This window comes from Ceratosolen solmsi, unplaced genomic scaffold, assembly GCF_000503995.2.
Source record: "Ceratosolen solmsi marchali unplaced genomic scaffold, CerSol_1.0 scaffold1, whole genome shotgun sequence".
In the NCBI taxonomy this organism is placed as follows: domain Eukaryota; kingdom Metazoa; phylum Arthropoda; class Insecta; order Hymenoptera; family Agaonidae; genus Ceratosolen; species Ceratosolen solmsi.
In genome coordinates this window covers 1815250-1834164 of record NW_011948415.1, presented here as the reverse complement: position 1 = coordinate 1834164, position 18915 = coordinate 1815250, and the positions used below count along the sequence as shown (strand labels likewise).

Genomic DNA, 18915 nt, shown 5'->3' with positions numbered 1-18915 from the left:
CTTCCTCTCTCAATCGCGCACAACATGTGTCAAGCACGTGCCCACGACGAAGTACAGCGACTGCGCGATCGATCCAAGATGTTTAAACGCCGCCGATGAAGATTGATAACAAAGCGTACGACCCGCGACAAACTTGTAAGTGTTTGTCAAACTTTACAATAATCATACTCGTAAGCTCGTTATAACTTCGAATTTAATCATCTTCGCGTCGATACCATCCCCGTTCTTTACGCAATTTATCGAAAGATCGAAAACTTTATATGTCACGGCTCTCACTCGACATCTGCCGTACTTTGATTATTACCTGTTTCAAAGCAATCTTGTGTTAACCTAGAAAACATTTTGCTTTTCTCACTTGTCAAGGAATAATGCCAATATATTGAATTGTCAAAGGAGAAATACTTTTTACGGGTAAATGGCCGAAAGTAATTGTAATCCTACTCTCTGAGCATTTAATTAATTTCTCTTATTAACAATACTTGCGACTGATTAACATTAAGAGAAGAAAAACTAAAAATTACTATTACCTTTTCTATAAATACTAATTTTTTTTCCTCTTTACTATAAAGATATAATATGTGTGGTGAAGATTAATTAATTGTAAAATAACATTGTTATTAGCTTGTAACTATTTTATTAACTCACAGCGAAAATTGGTCCATATAAAACAGAGTCTTAAAAATCGATATTAAACTTACGATATATATATATATATATATATATATATATATATATGTATATACATATAGCGTAAACAATAAAATGAGCGAATAGTTTAAAAACCAGTTTGTTTTCAATTAAATGTGCTTAATTTGGTGACACTCGTTACTTTATGCTGCTTTTAGAAATTAATATTGTCGAGCTCCCTACAGAGTTTCAGCGTCAATTCCAAGCATTCGCTATCGGGATTCCACTTGGCCGACGAACTATTTGGATCGACGGAGAAAGGCGTTGGCAGTTGTAACCGATATCTAAATGTCAATCAGATGAAAAAAGAAAGAAAATTAACGAAGGTTGACCATTGAAAGTTGGTGGGGTGCATCTACTAATACCAGTGCAGTGCAGTGCAGTGCAGTGCAGTACATTGACTGACAATGTTTATTATTTAGTAATTTAAAAAAATAATGGATTATTTTGCTATATCGTATGGAGACTGATTATAATAAGTAATCTATAAATGTATAATTTATGAGTCGAGACGTAATTATTCATATATATATATATATATATAAAATATTCATATTTTGTAATTATCGCGAAAATTAATGAGATGTTCTAAAGTAATGATATCGTAAGAATAACGCGATTTTAATTATAATAAGATATTTAATTGGACATTTATATCGATAACTAATAAGAAAAAAATCTCAACTACATACCATTCATAAATTATTATTCAGTGATTATATTAAAAATTACTTTATTTTTTCTTTGTAATCGATTATTTTATGTATTATTAATTAGCGATAATTTCTTTTGACAAAGCTACATCGTCCTATCTTTCTTACTTCATATTATTACTAAATAACAGAATACAGCTTTCGATCATAACGATTAAAATTACTATTCTTTGTTCTTATGTGCAATATCTGAATGTCTAACTAAACACGATTATAGACTATGACTATCTAGTAACTACAAACTTACTTATCCTATATTAAACACTAAACTAACGACATTTCCGAGGTAAAAAAGTTATTCCATGTTTTAACATTAAAAGCCGTCGAGTGAAAAGAAAAAATACATACACATGCATCTTATAATTGAGTAATTAGCGTAGCTCGAAAGAAAAATAACATCGCCTCGTAAGCCTTCTTTAACATAAAAGTCGTATTTTTAACTTCCACTTCATAGAATAGGTAAATTACTTGTTTAAATAATCATAATGTGTGGAGGTGACTCCGTGACTTTCGTGACGGCTTATCGCAAAAAGTGGAATACCAACCAAAAAAGTTGAACCAGAAAACCAAAAGAAGAAGAGAAAAAAGAAAAAAAAATGAACAAAAGGAGAAAGGACTACAGTCAGCAAGCCATGCACGTCAATTGAATGAGCCAAATACAACGATTCGTAAGACGCGTCTACATATACTCACTTGGGGCTGCGTATATCGATGACGTCATATTCTACGGATAACTCGATTTTTTCCATTTTTTCCGAGGGTAGCGTAACCAGTATCGTTAACCACTTGCAAGAAGCGGTTGCCGGTGTTTTTAGATTCATCTATAATGTATGCGCCAAAGGAGTGAAATTAGATAGTATTGATTAGGAATGTCAGGAAGGGGTCAAAAATCAGTACAGTGATATTATTTCATTTTCTTTTGTCTTAGCAATGAAATTATATGCTTAGGTCTGTGAATCGAAGCACTGCGATGTCTCCGTAAATTTTTGAGATTTTTTACACTCGAAACAAAAAAAAAAAAAAAACACATATATATATATAATATTTATATAAGACTAAGTTTTGTTTCGCCTCTTTGACAATATCGTGATTTTATAAACAAATCATTTCAATTCTATTAAAATATATTATTAATATTTTGATTTTAATAACCATTATTTATTTTATATTTCATTGGAGTCTCTCTATGTTGTCGGAATCTCTATATCTAAATATAAAAAGATCGTAATATATTGGAAAAATTAATATTTGTAATGACCAATTTCAACCAATTTTTTGTAATGTAAAATTTTCCACACACATGATCTAAATATAAAAAGATCGTAATATATTGGAAAAATTAATATTTGTAATGACCAATTTCAACCAATTTTTTGTAATGTAAAATTTTCCACACACATGCGCACACACACACACGCATATATATATATATATATATATATATATATATGTGTAAATATGTGCGCATGCGCGTATGTATGCATGTATGTATGTATGTATCGTAATGCATATTCATATTTTTTGTTTTGTAAGCACTTTGTAAAAAGTATTTAAATTTATTTGAAAATTAATTGAAATAAATTCATGATTAATTTATTAATTACGCCAAAAACGCAAAATTAATAATTATTTATATATTATTGGATATACTGGGAATAAATTTAAATGCCCTTTATTTGATAGAATAGAAAATAAGCTTTTAATCGTTAAATAAAATCGAAATTCACTACCGTTTATTCAACATTATTCTGATGAATTCATTTAATATAATTAAAAATATATTTGCAGCGAATAAATGAAGACTTTATCATGAAATGAAATTCCTCTTCAGAATTTGACTTGCGTGATTGACGCTGCAAACTTTGTAATGTAAAAATAAATGACTTTAAATGCATCATCCGACCAAACTATCGAATACTATTAATAATCAAACGCTTCTAAATCATATAAATATAAGGACTTTAAATTGTTTGTAAAATTTTATAAAGTCAATGTTAATTCTTTGCTTCTATTGCTTTTCCAATGACAAGAAATTGATGAAAAGTTTGTCGTAAATTATGCACAAGCTATTTGCATTCTGTATGCTCTTACTCCAAGAAAAATATCTTCCGTGCCAACGGTTTGTTTAAATTTCATCTCATATTTAGGAACTATTCGTGGATCCTTGTCCTGAATATTCTTTCCGACATTTACTTCCAACGGATGCCATATATTGGAATCTTTTGTATTTTGCTGAGCTTCATCGGCAGTCGCATTAGTTATTGTTGTGCTTGGCTTACCAATGTCTCCAGGGCCTAAAACATTACCTATTATAATTCTATGCTGTACACGTATAGAATTTGCAAAAAATGTAGTACAGCATATACAAATATGTTGCATTGCGCAAATTGCAATTATTTCTTGTGTACCGAAATAATATTACTTTAACTGATTCGTGTGTACGACTTTAATATTACGAAATTTTTATGTTTCTCCATAATTATTAACTAGATTTGGAATTTGCATTTAAAATCTATTATTAATAGTATAATTGTTTCGCTATAAATAAGTAAAATATATTTTGCATTATAAATAAATGTATCTTAATCGTTAATGGTAAAATTAATGAAAAAAGAAACAAAAAATTATAAATACCAATAAACAATAACATAAAAGTAAATTAGATTTTGCGTGTTAGATTTAGCGTAAAAATTTCAGTAGAAGAAATATTTGATCAATTTGCGATAAAATAGTATTTACTATTATAATATAACAAAGATTGCAGGTAATTTCAATCAAATTTAATGCAAAATGAATGTACAATGAAAGCTTTAACAATATATTTTGCAAATACACTTATAAATTATTTAGTACTGATTTTTTGACGTGATAAACGTTGCTTCAGATCTTCGCTATCCGAATCTGAATCTGAATCTTTAGGGCAGGTGATTAACTGCTGAAGATCTTTAATCTGTTGATAAGTAAATCCTTCCATCACTTTATTTCCTATTTGAAACAATGGTAATGTTAAAAATAGTATTATATTATCACCTAAAAAGTACTAACAGATCAAACTGTTATTTCCCTCAAATTCAACAATTGGGGGAGTCATAGCAACAACGGAATCCGTAGCGCCATCTTTTACAACTATTTAAAAAAAACAAAAAACAAACAAAAACAAAACAAAAAAAAAACAAAAACAAAAAACAGCCCTTTATATTAGATAAAGACTTGGTTTCAAGATTCTTAAAAAATATATACATATATTTTATATTTGTTGCAATTACATAATTGAGTAAAACAGGTACAATTTTAAATAAATAAAAATTTTTAAAATAATATACACTCCGATATTTTATTCTTCGCCTTAAAAAAATTATAATTTACAATATTTTCGTAAATTAATCTGTTAAATATTGATACTTAATTACGCTATTTCTTTTTCTTCTTCTTCTGTTTATTATCATGTTTTTTAACTGTCAATGGCTTCTTATTTTTATCTTTTTTATTTATATTTTCCTTATCTTCGCGATGTTTAACAATCTTTTTCTTCTTACATTCTTTGACTTTCTTTTTTCTCTTCTTAACATTCTCTGAAGAATCTGCAAACGCGTATTAAGATATTTTGTAATACTTCATCAAAAGTAGCACAACAAGATAACAAATAAAAATAAAATAATTTACCCGAATCGGATGATGTCGACGATGAAGATGATGATGATGTCGATGATGACGTTGAACTGGAACTGCTCGAAGAACTTTCCGAACTGGAAGATTCCTCTGGTTTTACTTCAACTGCAGACTCTGCTACAGCTTTTGGTCGAGACTTCAGGTGTTCTCGTAAATCATCACTTATAAAAAAATAATAATAATAATGCAAGATTATTCTTTTAATTAAAAATTAATTATTAATTTTTAAATGTAAAGCATATTAAATGATAATAGGTAAATTGAAAAGACTTACGTGAGACCTCCGAGACCTATTGATGTGAAAAAGTTTATAGCAAATCGCGTATTTTTTGGGTCATCTTTTGGGAATAATCCTGCAAATGCTTCCTGCAACTCTCTGTTGAATAACAATAAATTAACATTTACAACATTCGTTAAATAAATTGTTCAATGCTTTTCAATATAATTAATTATTTTACAACATACTCGTCTTTCAGCTTTTCGTTCAACTTTGGTAATCCCATATACTCTGACAATTCTTGAAAAAGTATTTTAATAAACACTCTGCTAGAGCTAGTTGTATCCTCTTCGTTCAATTTGATATTTGATAATACAACCCAAGAAATTGAATCCGTCATTAAAAGATGAGCAAAAAATTTACTAACATTACGCAATCTATTTGTGTCAAGTCGATGAATTGTATCATAAGAGTCTTTAAAAATTTGTTCGAATGGTTCTACAAATGTTTTATTAATTGCGCAAAATCGCTAAAAACAAATAATTAAATAATTAAATATTATATAATCATACGGTGAATCTTATAAGGCGATTATTTTTCACTCACCCCTGCTAATAATCCAAAAAATTTTTCATACGTTCTCATTTCTGCGCAACAATCCAAAAACATATGACACAATTCGATTTCCTGACCAGGCTTTAGCTGCATTTTCATAAGTTTATGAGCGCATTCCTCGAAATCAAGCGAAGAATGTATTGTCAAATAAATTGTCCTCCTAAGAGCCGTCAAATTTGTTTCCGTATTATCTACTATGAGTCCGCCATCTTTTACTTCTTCAGAATCACTATTTTCATCAGAATCTTCATCTTTATCTTCATCTGCACTATCCACTTCGTTATCTGAATCACTGTCGTCTGTATTAAGTATCTCTTTACTTAATTCTTTATATTTATCTTCATTAACAATGTATTCTGCGTCGAACTTGTACACATCTAAAATGATTAACGCAGGAATTAGTAATGAGACAGCATATTTATTGGGAATAATAAATATATTAGAGCATTATTATTAAAGCAAAAATTATCTCGGATTTTATTATCTAATTATTTAATTTTCTAGTTAAAACTTACTGAGTATATCTTGTCCATCGGTTGCTTCATCTAGTGTAACCAAATGTGTTAATTGATCTTCTTCTTCTACAAGATCGAGTTCTTTAGTAACGGATTCATAATCTTTAAAGCCATCTTTACGAATTTGAAACATAACTTCAATCATATATTGAACCTACATAAATACAATATTATATAATCCATAAAATCAATTTTCATTTTTTACAAAAGCTTTAACTACCTATGATTTCTTACCCTTTTATCTAATTGTCCTTCGTGAAGAATGTTTCTCAACATTTCAAAGATCGCTTCGATACCTTTGCGAGATACTTGAGTTAGTTTCATGCCGCATTCTTTCAAAATTGCTATGGCTACTTCGATGGAATCATCGGTTGGTGTCTGCACTAATAATGTCAATATTTCTAACATTAAAATTTCATGTGCGATCCCTTGATTAACCAAATGGGCTATGAATGTTGTAGATGATATACAAAGTATCTTGTCATTTCTACGAAAGCCACGCTTAAATTGTATTGCTAAACGTTTTAATAATAACTCGCCAATATTTGGAAACTAAAATGTAATTTAAAAAATATGATAAAAATATAATATAATAATATAAGGAATTATGTATTATGACAATACGCGAGTTTATGTAGTATTATTTATTTAATTCAGCATTGGAAATGTTTTCTCTTTACGTACTTTAGAATTAATCACGGATACTAATGCTGCATAGACTGATGTGAATGTTAAAGATGCGGACTGTGCTTGAATTATTGAACGCACTAAAAGTCCTCTACCTCTGACAATATTTTCCTTTAATAAATCTCTTGTAATTAGAGCAATATTACTTGTATTCACTTTATTAATATAACCATGAATAGATTTTTTTAAAGCTTCCCAAGCAATACGTTGATATGCAGCTCCGCTTTTATCAGTTATTTCTCCTTGCATCATACGTAGCTTAGCAGGTGGAATATATGCTCCTCCGGTCTTTGAAGTAAGTAAATCTACTGTTTTCTTTTGTTTTGGAGTAATAACGTCACTAGAGTCATTTTCTTCTCCATTTCTTCTTTCAACATTTTTTCCTTGCTCCCTCCTAAAATTTGGATGATCATATCTTTCAGAACCGTAATGATTAATTTTCAACTCCGTGCCGTAGTAGGAATTTTGACTAATTTCTCCATATCTTTCTTCGCTTCGTTCCCTTTCTCTGTATCTATCCTCGTCTTCTCTATCTTTGTATCTAATTCCATTGTCCTTACCTCTATATCTACCTCCATTTTCCCTATCTCTGTATCTATCTCCATTGTCTCTCTCGTTATATCTATCTTCGTTTTCCCTGTCTCTATATCTATCACCGTTATCTCTATCTCTATATCTGTCCCCATTTTCTCTATCTCTGTTTCTATCTTTGTTTCTATATTTTTCTCTATTTGTACCTCTAATACAATCTCTGCTTCTATCTCTTCTTCTATCTCTATCCTCATCATCCTTATTTCTATCTCTACTTCTGCCTCTTTCTCTGTTCCCATCTTCCTTGATTCTATCTCTGCTTCTGTCCCTCTCTCTATCTTCATCCTCCTTATGTCTATCTCTGCTTCTGTGCCTTTCTCTATCCCCGTCATCCTTATTTCTATCTTTACTTCTGCCTCTTTCTCTATTCTCATCTTCCTTCCTTCTATCTCTGCTTCTGTGCCTTTCTCTATCCCCGTCATCCTTATTTCTATCTTTACTTCTGCCTCTTTCTCTATTCTCATCTTCCTTCCTTCTATCTCTGCTTCTGTGCCTTTCTCTATCCCCGTCATCCTTATTTCTATCTTTACTTCTGCCTCTTTCTCTATTCTCATCTTCCTTCCTTCTATCTCTGCTTCTGTGCCTTTCTCTATCCCCGTCATCCTTATTTCTATCTTTACTTCTGCCTCTTTCTCTATTCTCATCTTCCTTCCTTCTATCTCTGCTTCTGTGCCTTTCTCTATCCCCGTCATCCTTATTTCTATCTTTACTTCTGCCTCTTTCTCTATTCTCATCTTCCTTCCTTCTATCTCTGCTTCTGTGCCTTTCTCTATCCCCGTCATCCTTATTTCTATCTTTACTTCTGCCTCTTTCTCTATTCTCATCTTCCTTCCTTCTATCTCTGCTTCTGTGCCTTTCTCTATCCCCGTCATCCTTATTTCTATCTTTACTTCTGCCTCTTTCTCTATTCTCATCTTCCTTCCTTCTATCTCTGCTTCTGTGCCTTTCTCTATCCCCGTCATCCTTATTTCTATCTTTACTTCTGCCTCTTTCTCTATTCTCATCTTCCTTCTTTCTATCTCTGCTTCTGTCTCTTTCTCTATCATCATTTTCCTTGCGTCTATCTCTGCTTCTCTCTCTTTCTCTATTCTCATTTTCCTTACACTTATCTCTGCTCCTGTCTCTTTCCTTATCTTCATTTTCCTTACGTCTATCTCTACTTCTGCCTATTTCTTTGTTACCATCTTCCTTGTTTCCATCTCTATCATCATTTTCCTTACGTCTATCTCTGCTTCTTTCTCTTTCTCTGCTTTTCTCCCTTTCTCTGCTTCTTTCTCTATCTCTGCTTCTTTCCCTTTCTCTGCTTCTTTCTCTATCTCTACTTTCTTCCCTTTCTCTGCTTCTATCTCTTTCTCTGCTTTTTTCCCTTTCTCTGCTTCTTCCTCTTTCTTTACTTCTTTCCATTTCTCTATTTTCTCTCTCTCTATTCTTTTCCTTTTCTCTATTTTCTCTTTCTCTACTTCTTTCCCTGTCTCTGCTTCTTCCTCTTTCGTTGCTTTTTTCCCTTTCACTACTTCTCTCCCTTTCTCTGCTTATTTCTCTACTATCACCTTCTTTATGTTTATCTTTGTTTCTGTTCCTTTCCCGACTTCTATCTATATTTTTATTTCTATCCCTTTCTCTATACACATCTCTTTCCTCTCGTGATTTATCATACTCTTGACTTTTAACTCCATTTTCCTGATCTCTATTTTTGTTTTGCTTTCCTTGACGTTTATCACAATCTTGGTTTTTATCTTTTTCTTCTTTTATTATAATGCTATCATGGCTACTGTCTGTATCCTCTTGACTGCTGTCATATTCTTCAATTATATCCTTTTGTTCTTCAAGCCTAATAAGATCTTGACCTCTATCTTTTTCTCCCTCTTCTTGAATTTTATCATAATCTTGACTTACGTTTTTTTCTTCTTTAGATTCGATTCTGATTTCACTTCTATTTTTATCATCTACAGCTTTCTGTAAATTTTGGCTTACGTCTAATTCTTTTTTAGATTTAAAACTATCTTGACCTTTATCTCCATCTTCATGTATTGTCTCATGAATTTCACTTGCATCAGTTCTTTTTGTAGATACAATATCATCTTCTGAAGACTCTTTGTAATCTAGACATCTTTCTTTTGCTTTTGTAGATCCAACAAGCTCCTGACTTTTATATCGATCTTCTTGAGATGTATTATTATGCTTCAATTTTGTACAATTTTGATTGCTTTCTATATCTTCATGAAGATTGCTAGGATCTTCGGTTTTTTCTGAATCTTCTTTAGATATAGTACAATTGTTACTTCCATCTGTATCTTCCAAAGATCTCTCATCTTTCTCTTCCTTAGTTTTGATACAACCTTGGTTTCTATCTTTATCTTCTCGAGGTCTGGTACTATCTCCACTTTTATCTCTTTCCTGCTTACATTTAACACGATCTCGACTTCTATCTCTATCTTTTTGAACTTTATTACGATCTTTACTTCTACCTCTATCTTCTTGAATTTTATTACGATCTCGACTTCTACCTCTATCTTCTTGAATTTTATTGCGATCTCTACTTCTACCTCTATCTTCTTGAATTTTATTATGATCTCGGCTTCTAACTCGATCTACTTGAGCTTTGTTACGGTCTCGACTTTTTTCTCTATCCGAAAACTTATTACGATCTCTGCTTCTATTCCTATCTTTTCGAGACTTATCTGGTTCACGACTTCTATGCCTTTCTTCTTTAGATCGAGCATAATCTTGACTTCTCTCTCTATAATCCCTATATCTATCACGATCTCGATTTCTATCTCCATCTCTGTGTCTACTTCGATCTCGACTTCTATCTCTTAGTTCAGATCTTTTATTACGATCTTGAGTTTTATATCGTTCTTCTCTAGATCTTATTCTATCTTGACTTTTGTCTCTTCTTTCTCGAAGTTTCTCTTGCTCTTTTTTTCTATCTTTACCTTTATCTTTCTCTTCAAGAAACTCGCTGTATCTATTTATTTCATGCTGCTCACTAGATTTGGTTATATTTTTACTTTTTTTCTCACAAAATCTCTCAGATTCTCTATTTTTATTTCTTTCTTCCCTAGATCTGCTTTCACTTTTGTATAAATTTTCCCTATACTCAATACTCTTTTTTATAATTTCCTCGTCGCTTGAACTACTACTGTTATTACTTGTTTCTTCGTCTTCTGAAGAAGTCTCTTGATTCTTATTTTTGTACCCCTTTTTATTCTGCAATTTTTCTTTGTTACTTCCATCTGTTTCTTCCGTAGATGTATCCGAATCTTCGCTATCTTCAGTACTATCGTCGCTACTTGTGCTTGTGCTACTGCTACTGCTACTGCTACTGCTACTACTACTACTTTCACTGCTTTTATCAGTACTTGAATCACTATTCTCACTTTTTTCTCTCTCTTCTTCAGACTCTGATAATTTTCTTCCTCTACTCGTGGCCCTCATGGCACTTATTACCTGATGCCGATCTTTGCTTCTGCCATGTTCACGATTGGATACACTAAGTCTATCTTTACTCCTAAGAGTTTCTTTAGATTTGACTTTGTACCTATCATCATCGTCTCTATCTTTTCCTGATACTTTATACCTATATCTGAATTAAATAAAAGAATTATTATAAAACAACCAAAATTGATGCTTCAATAACCTTTAAAAGTATACGCATACTTTCTTTTTATCACTAAAATACATACCGTTTTTCATTTTTATTTTCTTGATCTTCGTCGCTATAATCTTCCTTATCGCGTTTTCTTTTACTTTTGATAACAATGCTTTCTGATGATGAACTCCTATGCCGTCGTCTTCTCTCCTTCAACCCCATTTTTAATATAGAGGTTATGTTTACGTGTCCCTAGTCCACCATAACCCGACTCTCAACATCTTAAAATTGGCAACAATGCCAACAATCAACAACTAACAGCCTTTACGTCATCAAATATTACTATTGCAACCAAAAGATGTCAATAGCTGTACATATATTGCATATCTTCATATCCAATGATCATTATTTTATGCAAATATATGGAAATTACATTTCATAATAATCTATTTTCATCCTCAGGCTATCATAACATAGATATTTAATTAATTCCACAATTACAATTGACCAAGTTTATCGGTATCCTAAAGATGTAAGTATTAGTCTATTTTACAAAGCTAAGAAAATCAGTTATTAAATATGCCTTCTAAAACACATTGTTAACATTCAAATATTGTAGTTAAAAATATTCAGAGTTTATTCAATTATCTATAACCTTTACAGTTTTTTTTTTTAAAAAAAAATTATCACCTTTAATCTAATATATTGTAAATATAAAATAGATAACATTTTTATTATGATATGAATTTCAATTTTCGGAATAAGTAAATTAAATTATATATTATTTTAATCGATTAAGTTGGCAACATATAAAGTAAAACGTTATAACTGACTAAAAAGTAATAATTTAAGAAAAATATAATTCCATTAACACTCAAGATTTTTAAAGTTTTGCAGAATTTAATATCCATTTCTGTGTGTAACCAAAAATTAAATAAAACAATATTTTATTAAGATTTTAGTGTGATATTATGACTTCGTCACTTCATATTTATACTTAAATTAATTTATTGATCTAATAATAAAGATCATTTATATCTGGAAAGGCAAGACAATTTTTATATTTTTTCGACAAGAAATATTTTATATTTTTAATACATTCCTTAAGAAAAATCTTTACAAAAAGTAATTTGAAGTATAAAAAACATTTTTATAAACTGTAATTCAATAATTGTTCGATATATACATTCAACTAAAATATCGAAAATATTTCAACTATATTTTTTCGAAAGTAATGAGCATAATTTTAATCAATGAATATATAGAATAATTTTCTTTATAAATAAATATATAATAAAAATTCACGCAAAATTCGCTTGTTCTTCGAATTTATAAATTAAATATAAAAAATGTCTTTAACTGTAATTAAAGTTAATTTATATCGCTGGTTAACTCTAATATAGTTTTTTGTATTCGATAAATATTCGCATGACACTACTTGTGATTAGCACAAATAATTAAGCTATTTCAAGGTCACACAAAAATTTCTTGCCTCCAGTTGTGCACACTGATTGTATTTTGTAAGCGCGTGTGTGCGCGCTCGCGCATGGGCCTAGAAAGAGAGAGAGAGAGAGAGAGAGAAGAGAAATGAACTTGACACCTGCCGTGTAGCATATATACATGTGCATTTGCACCTTTATAAATGCAGTTACCCCTGAATAAGATTTACATGCATGTTAATATATATATATATTTGTATTATCGTATAGTCTTTGACCTGGTAAAAATATGTTAAAAATATGGGTATTTTTGCGCATATTGGAAAAATCAACCGCATACATTATTATTTAAAAAAAAAAAAAAAAAAAAAAACTTACTTCTGGAAAATAATTATATATCTACTTGTATCATTTACCTTTCGCTTTACAAAAAATTTTACTTTCCTTAAATTACTATGAACTTTTTTAAGAAAAAACTTACAAAAAAAAAAAAAAATTGATAATTTTACTACAAAATTCTTATAATGAAATACAGTTCAATTAAATAAATTGTGGTTTACATTATGTCAAATAGTCGAGTATTAAATTTTAATACATTTATTAACTAACTGGAAATAATTGCTTCTTGCAAGAAAAGGTCAAGTTCATACTAATATTTTTTTTTTATTTTTCATAAAAGAAACGCTTTAAAAGGTGTTCAAGTTTTTATAAAAATATAATACTATATATACTAGAATTTGAAAAGTAAAAGTTTGATTCGAAGCAATGAAATAAATTGAATAAGTATTAATCTTGAACGTCGTATGTTTATTTTTTTCCAAGACATATGATTACAATATGAATAATCCTAAAATATAAATTTATTTAATCATAATGTTTCCAATACAATATATTTCGAGATATATATATTCATTGGTAATTCATGTGATTTTTTATATACCATTTAAATATTCAGAAAAATGAGTTAATACAACATCGATTATGTCTATTATTTTTTTCACTATAAGAGTAACAATTTTAAGTGTTAAAAAATTCTTAAATTTTATAAATTTTATCTCATACTTCACTTATCTAAATTGAAGTGTTTTAAATTAAAGAAGTTGAATTCTAAATGTAGTTCCTGAATCGAACGTCTTGTCAAGCAAGAGATATTTACATAATAGTCAATTTAAAATATAAAATATCCAAGTGAGCAATTTAACCTTCGTTTTAATTTCGTTTATAGCTTCTGTAATATTATCTCATTTCATTATAAGTTTTGATTTTTACTCCTATACAAATATTACTTAAATTACCTTTATATAAATTTTGTAATTTGAAAATATAATTTTTAAATTTAATAATGTTTTAAATTAAAATTGAATAATAAGCACGGATCACAGCATAATATATTAATCAGAGATTTTTCTTTCAAATTACTTCCAGATGTATTATACAAATTATTTAAACTTTTCTCACATATAATTTTTAGGTATTACTTCTTTTAAATTACCAACAATCCACGATATTATATTCACAGTATTATTATACAAAAATCATTTGTATATATGAATAGTAATAAAAATTTTTTGCAATTTTCGTATTCATAATTAAATGTTTATTAATTAAGATTTTTAAGAAAAAATTTAATTAATTATTCTATGAGACAGATAATAATAATAATTGTTAATTAATTTTAAAAACCAATATATCTATAAATTAATTTAAATTACAAAATCAATGATTCAATTAAATGAATACAATGTTTTAAAAATTATTGAAGAAATCACTTGGTAATTTTAAGTACAAATATGATAAAAAATTTTTTCTAACAAAAAAAAATTTAATCTGAGATAACATGTTTCTAATATATTAATATATGATTTATAATGAATTTTTTATTTATTATATTTTTAAACAAATATTCTATTGCGTATTAAAAATTTACTATAAAAATGTATAAAATAATTATTGAAAAAATAGAAAGAAATATTTTAATTGTAGCTTTTGTTTGAAAGAAAAGAATCAAATTGTAGTATCAAATAATAATTGATAATTTAAAATAATCTGTCCTTTTAATCGTTAAATTATATTAAATATTTAAAATTAAAAAAAAATGTATATGTATAAATCGTTAAGAAATAAAAAATTAGCGTATTTTATGCATTCAATACATTATAATTTTTAACTAAATCGCAGAGAGAAATTTTTCGATAAGAAACTATCTCCACATGTGTTTATAATGATGAGAAAATTATTTCTGTTATAAATGTATTATACAATAGTTGTCTTTATCAATTTTATTTGAAAATATTATTAAAATGCTTAAATAATATGAATGTAAGAACATTTCGTTAAACACTGTTAAAATGTAGAGTAAATGATTGAAAAAAATTTTTAAAAAATCATCTAAAATGCTTTGTAATCAACATATATAAAAAGTTATGTTAGTCAATTTTACGTATCAGTTTGTTTCAGATTTTCATCTATTGTTTGCATATTCAAATGTAAACTTTTATACCATCAATTTATGTTGATACTGTTATTACTAATGTTATATTTGTATTATCCTTTTATTCCATTTCTATTTATTTACTACAGATATTTATTTTTTACTGCAATTAGTTTATAATCATGAATAGTTAGTTATTTTTATCTAGGATTATAAAATATATTGTTTACAATCATTTACTCTACATTTTAACAGTGTTTAACAGTTTAAATTCTGTGGTTTGATTCTATAAACAAACAAGCAAATTTAGTTGACCTTTGAAAGTTACGTAGTTATATTAGCTTCAGAAGCCAAATAAAACTGCTTATGCCTGCTTCTGACAACTAACGTATCAATTTGCAAAAGTTTCGTGGTTGAAACATAGATTGCGCTAATTACTTCGGTAATGTATTTGATGAAAAAACGAACTTTAGGTCAAAGTCCAAAATATTGCACATTCACGAATCTAAATGATAACATATATTACAGCTGCAGAACAAAGGTCGATTTGCAATTGTAGCTTATTGTTTACAATCATCACAAAGGGTAATGCATACATCGCATACTATGAGAACATGATTTCATTCACTTAAATTAATGCCTTTTCAAATTAAATTTACAACATTTTTTTATAATATACATTTCAAAATATTTACAGGAAGTCACTTAAAACAAAATGTAATCTAACTCATTGACTATTCGTTCATCAATGTACACAATTTTGCGTTTCTTACAAAATATTAATGTTTTTTTTTTTTTTTTATATATATATTATTATTTCATTTAAAGCCATATATGCTAATAAAACAATTATAAAGTTGAAAAAAATTATTTCATTTAAAACATTTTCTTTTTAAGCATATTTCTCGCTTCTCGATATTCTCGAAAGTGATTAACACATCCACCTTTCATTCAGTAAATATATGAATGTATATACTTGTAAAATAAAATTCTATATATACACTTAAAATAAATTTCTTTTTTTTTTTTTGTTAAAAATTTGCATCCTGCATTCTAAAAATAAGTATTTTGTAGCATTAAAATATACACTGCATTTAATCGCTATTAAAAAAAACGGAGTCATATATTTCATTTTGAGCCATACATTCATTTTTATAAATGATACTTTGACAAATTTAATATTGTACATTTTTTTTTGAGATGCATAATAAGTTTTTAATGTGAATTTATTTGTATTTATTTTAGTCTTTATAGTTTCATGTTAATTAATGCATTAAATACGCATCTTATTGAAGGTGTAAAAAAAGATATTTTATTGATTTGCAATTTGCACTAAAAAATTAATAATTATGCTTAAAGTGTATGGGATAACATATATAATGTATTTTGATGCATAAAAAATATATTCATATTTTATACATAAACAAATTTATATTAAATAAAATAATTGATTCATTATACAATTGTGTAAAATATATCTGGAAAAAAGTTCTAATCAATTATGTTAAATAAAACATTGTTATAAAAAGCTTATCATCGTCTTCAGTGTTCACATTGATTATTCTTTTTTTTTTTTTTTTTTTTTTTTAAATAATATAAGCGATATAATTCTATTGATTTATGAGAAATCATTATTAATCTGAATTTTCCATTATATAAGTGAATATAACACTTGACGACGTTCACTTGTTACACCACAATCATTCCATCTCTATAATTTGAAATGATTTTAAAGTATATATAAAAAAATTTTATGCAAAATTTTATACAATAATAGCAATAATAACAATACTTGATAAAAAATTTAATTAATTAATAAATTTTAATAGAAATTTCCAGAATAAGAAAAATATAAAAATCTTTGAGTAATTAAAAATATTATCTTACAAATGTTGATTTTTGCAAGTGAAAATAAATTGTTTACATTAATAAAATTAATGAAATACAAATTCTATTTCTAAAGCAAAAAAAAAAAATTACGAATAATGAAATTATTAACAAATTATCGAAATATTTAATTTATTAAATTTAATTTAAATTAAAACACATATTGAAAAAACATTTTCATTCTAAAAGAAAAAAATAACATGACACTGTACTAAAATTTACAAATCCAATCGAGCTTTTAAGAACTAAATAATCTAATTATTATAAATAATTATAAATTGTTAAATTATTTCTTTCTTATTTAATTATGAAATTAATATTTATAATAATGATAAATTTAAATAAGAATAAATTAATGTTTTATTTAATTATAATTTTAATTTATATTAACAAGAATTAAATGAACGAATGAAATAAATAATTAAATGAAATAAAAAGAATTAAGCAAAATAAATAATTATATGCTTAGCTTATAGAATCCATAGAATTATAAGCTCATTATGATCAATTCAAATTAATTTTAATTAAATCATTTAAATTAAAGGAAGAAGTAATTTATTAAATTTTAATTATTTATAAATCATTAATAAAGAAGTAGAAAGTAATATTTATAATTTACATGAATATTATATGAAGAAGAAGAAAAACAAACAAAAATTTGAAAAACATAATTTATAATTATAATTATGTGATTATTACTTCTATATTGTAATTGCATGTGCACATACGATAATTGTTTTAAATATTTCTAAGAGTTTGGTGCAATTTAAAACAAATACATATAATAGTTTTTTTTATTCAAGTTTTCTTGAAAAAAAAAATACAATAGAGAACATAATTTAGTATAAAGACTAGAAAATGTTTATCAACTCAAACAATTTTTTAATTTATTTTTACAATTATAACATTTGTTGACGATAAAATAATGTGATGATTGTGTCAGTTTTTATAGCTAAATTACGTCATTAAATTTATCTTGATGTGATGTTATACGAAAATAATATATTAAAAATAAAAATAGACAATTAAACTGCTACGATATTTACAGTATTTATTTCAAAAACACTATTGAATAGATATTTAAAGTAAAAAAAAATAATTATTATATGTTGGTTAGTATAAATATATTATACAGATTAAAAATGTTTTAAACTATTAAATTTATCTTTATCTTTAATTTTATTATTAATATCATACATCGCTTATTTATAATATTTTTTAAACTGTATAAATTTTTCATCTATCGCCAAATGTATTGAAATATAAAAAACTCATACTGACTAAAAATATAGAAATGGTAAAGTTATATATCACTTGATACATGCTTAAGGAATAATTGATATTCTTTCAAGGACAAAATATAAATTATCGAACAAAAATGACACGAAGTTAAAACATTTATATTAATCTGTGTTCAATTGTTAGGTGATTACTTGGCATATTTTATCTTCTTAATAAATTGAACTTTGATTAATTTAATTTTTCCATTTATTCTCCTGTAAAATCATTATAAAAATTTCATTTATAGTTTACGATACTTATATAATGCAAAGCTTATCATGAAAATAATCGAGTGAAATCTTCAAGGAATTTATAGAGAAAAATACATTATATTGTCAGCGTTTACAAAAATGCGTCAAATGTTTAGTGTGTTTAAATTATAATACTTCAAAAGTATTCCATTCGACTTTAAAATTATCTAGCTCAACTTGACTGTTAATGTAGCAAAATCGCAAAATCGGCCTTTTCGATCATAAGCGAATGTTACCAAAGAATGTATTTTATCTGAATTATAAAAAATAAATTGTTAGTATTAAATTATTATTGTTATTGTTGTTGTTATTGTTTGTAAAGTTAATACAAAAAGTTAAT

General features: G+C 27.1%; 2 protein-coding genes across 2 annotated transcripts; both read right to left on the bottom strand.

The window, feature by feature from the left end:
• Nucleotides 1-797: 797 nt before the first annotated feature.
• Nucleotides 798-4521, bottom strand: Dnaaf6 (Dynein axonemal assembly factor 6). Its single transcript, XM_011507575.1, has 4 exons — nucleotides 4254-4521; nucleotides 3492-3694; nucleotides 2094-2221; nucleotides 798-971 (listed from the first exon to the last, which is right to left on the bottom strand). The coding sequence occupies exons 1-4, from the start codon at nucleotides 4372-4374 to the stop codon at nucleotides 842-844; spliced, it is 582 nt and encodes a 193-aa protein (XP_011505877.1). The 5' UTR covers nucleotides 4375-4521; the 3' UTR covers nucleotides 798-841.
• Nucleotides 4522-4770: 249 nt separating this feature from the next.
• Nucleotides 4771-11275, bottom strand: LOC105369044 (pre-mRNA-splicing factor CWC22 homolog). Its single transcript, XM_011508286.1, has 9 exons — nucleotides 8915-11275; nucleotides 7101-8848; nucleotides 6651-6968; nucleotides 6417-6570; nucleotides 5893-6278; nucleotides 5535-5815; nucleotides 5344-5445; nucleotides 5064-5230; nucleotides 4771-4981 (listed from the first exon to the last, which is right to left on the bottom strand). Exons 1-9 carry the CDS (start codon nucleotides 11130-11132, stop codon nucleotides 4812-4814), a joined length of 5544 nt encoding a protein of 1847 aa, XP_011506588.1. The 5' UTR covers nucleotides 11133-11275; the 3' UTR covers nucleotides 4771-4811.
• Between the last annotated feature and the right edge of the window lie 7640 nt (nucleotides 11276-18915).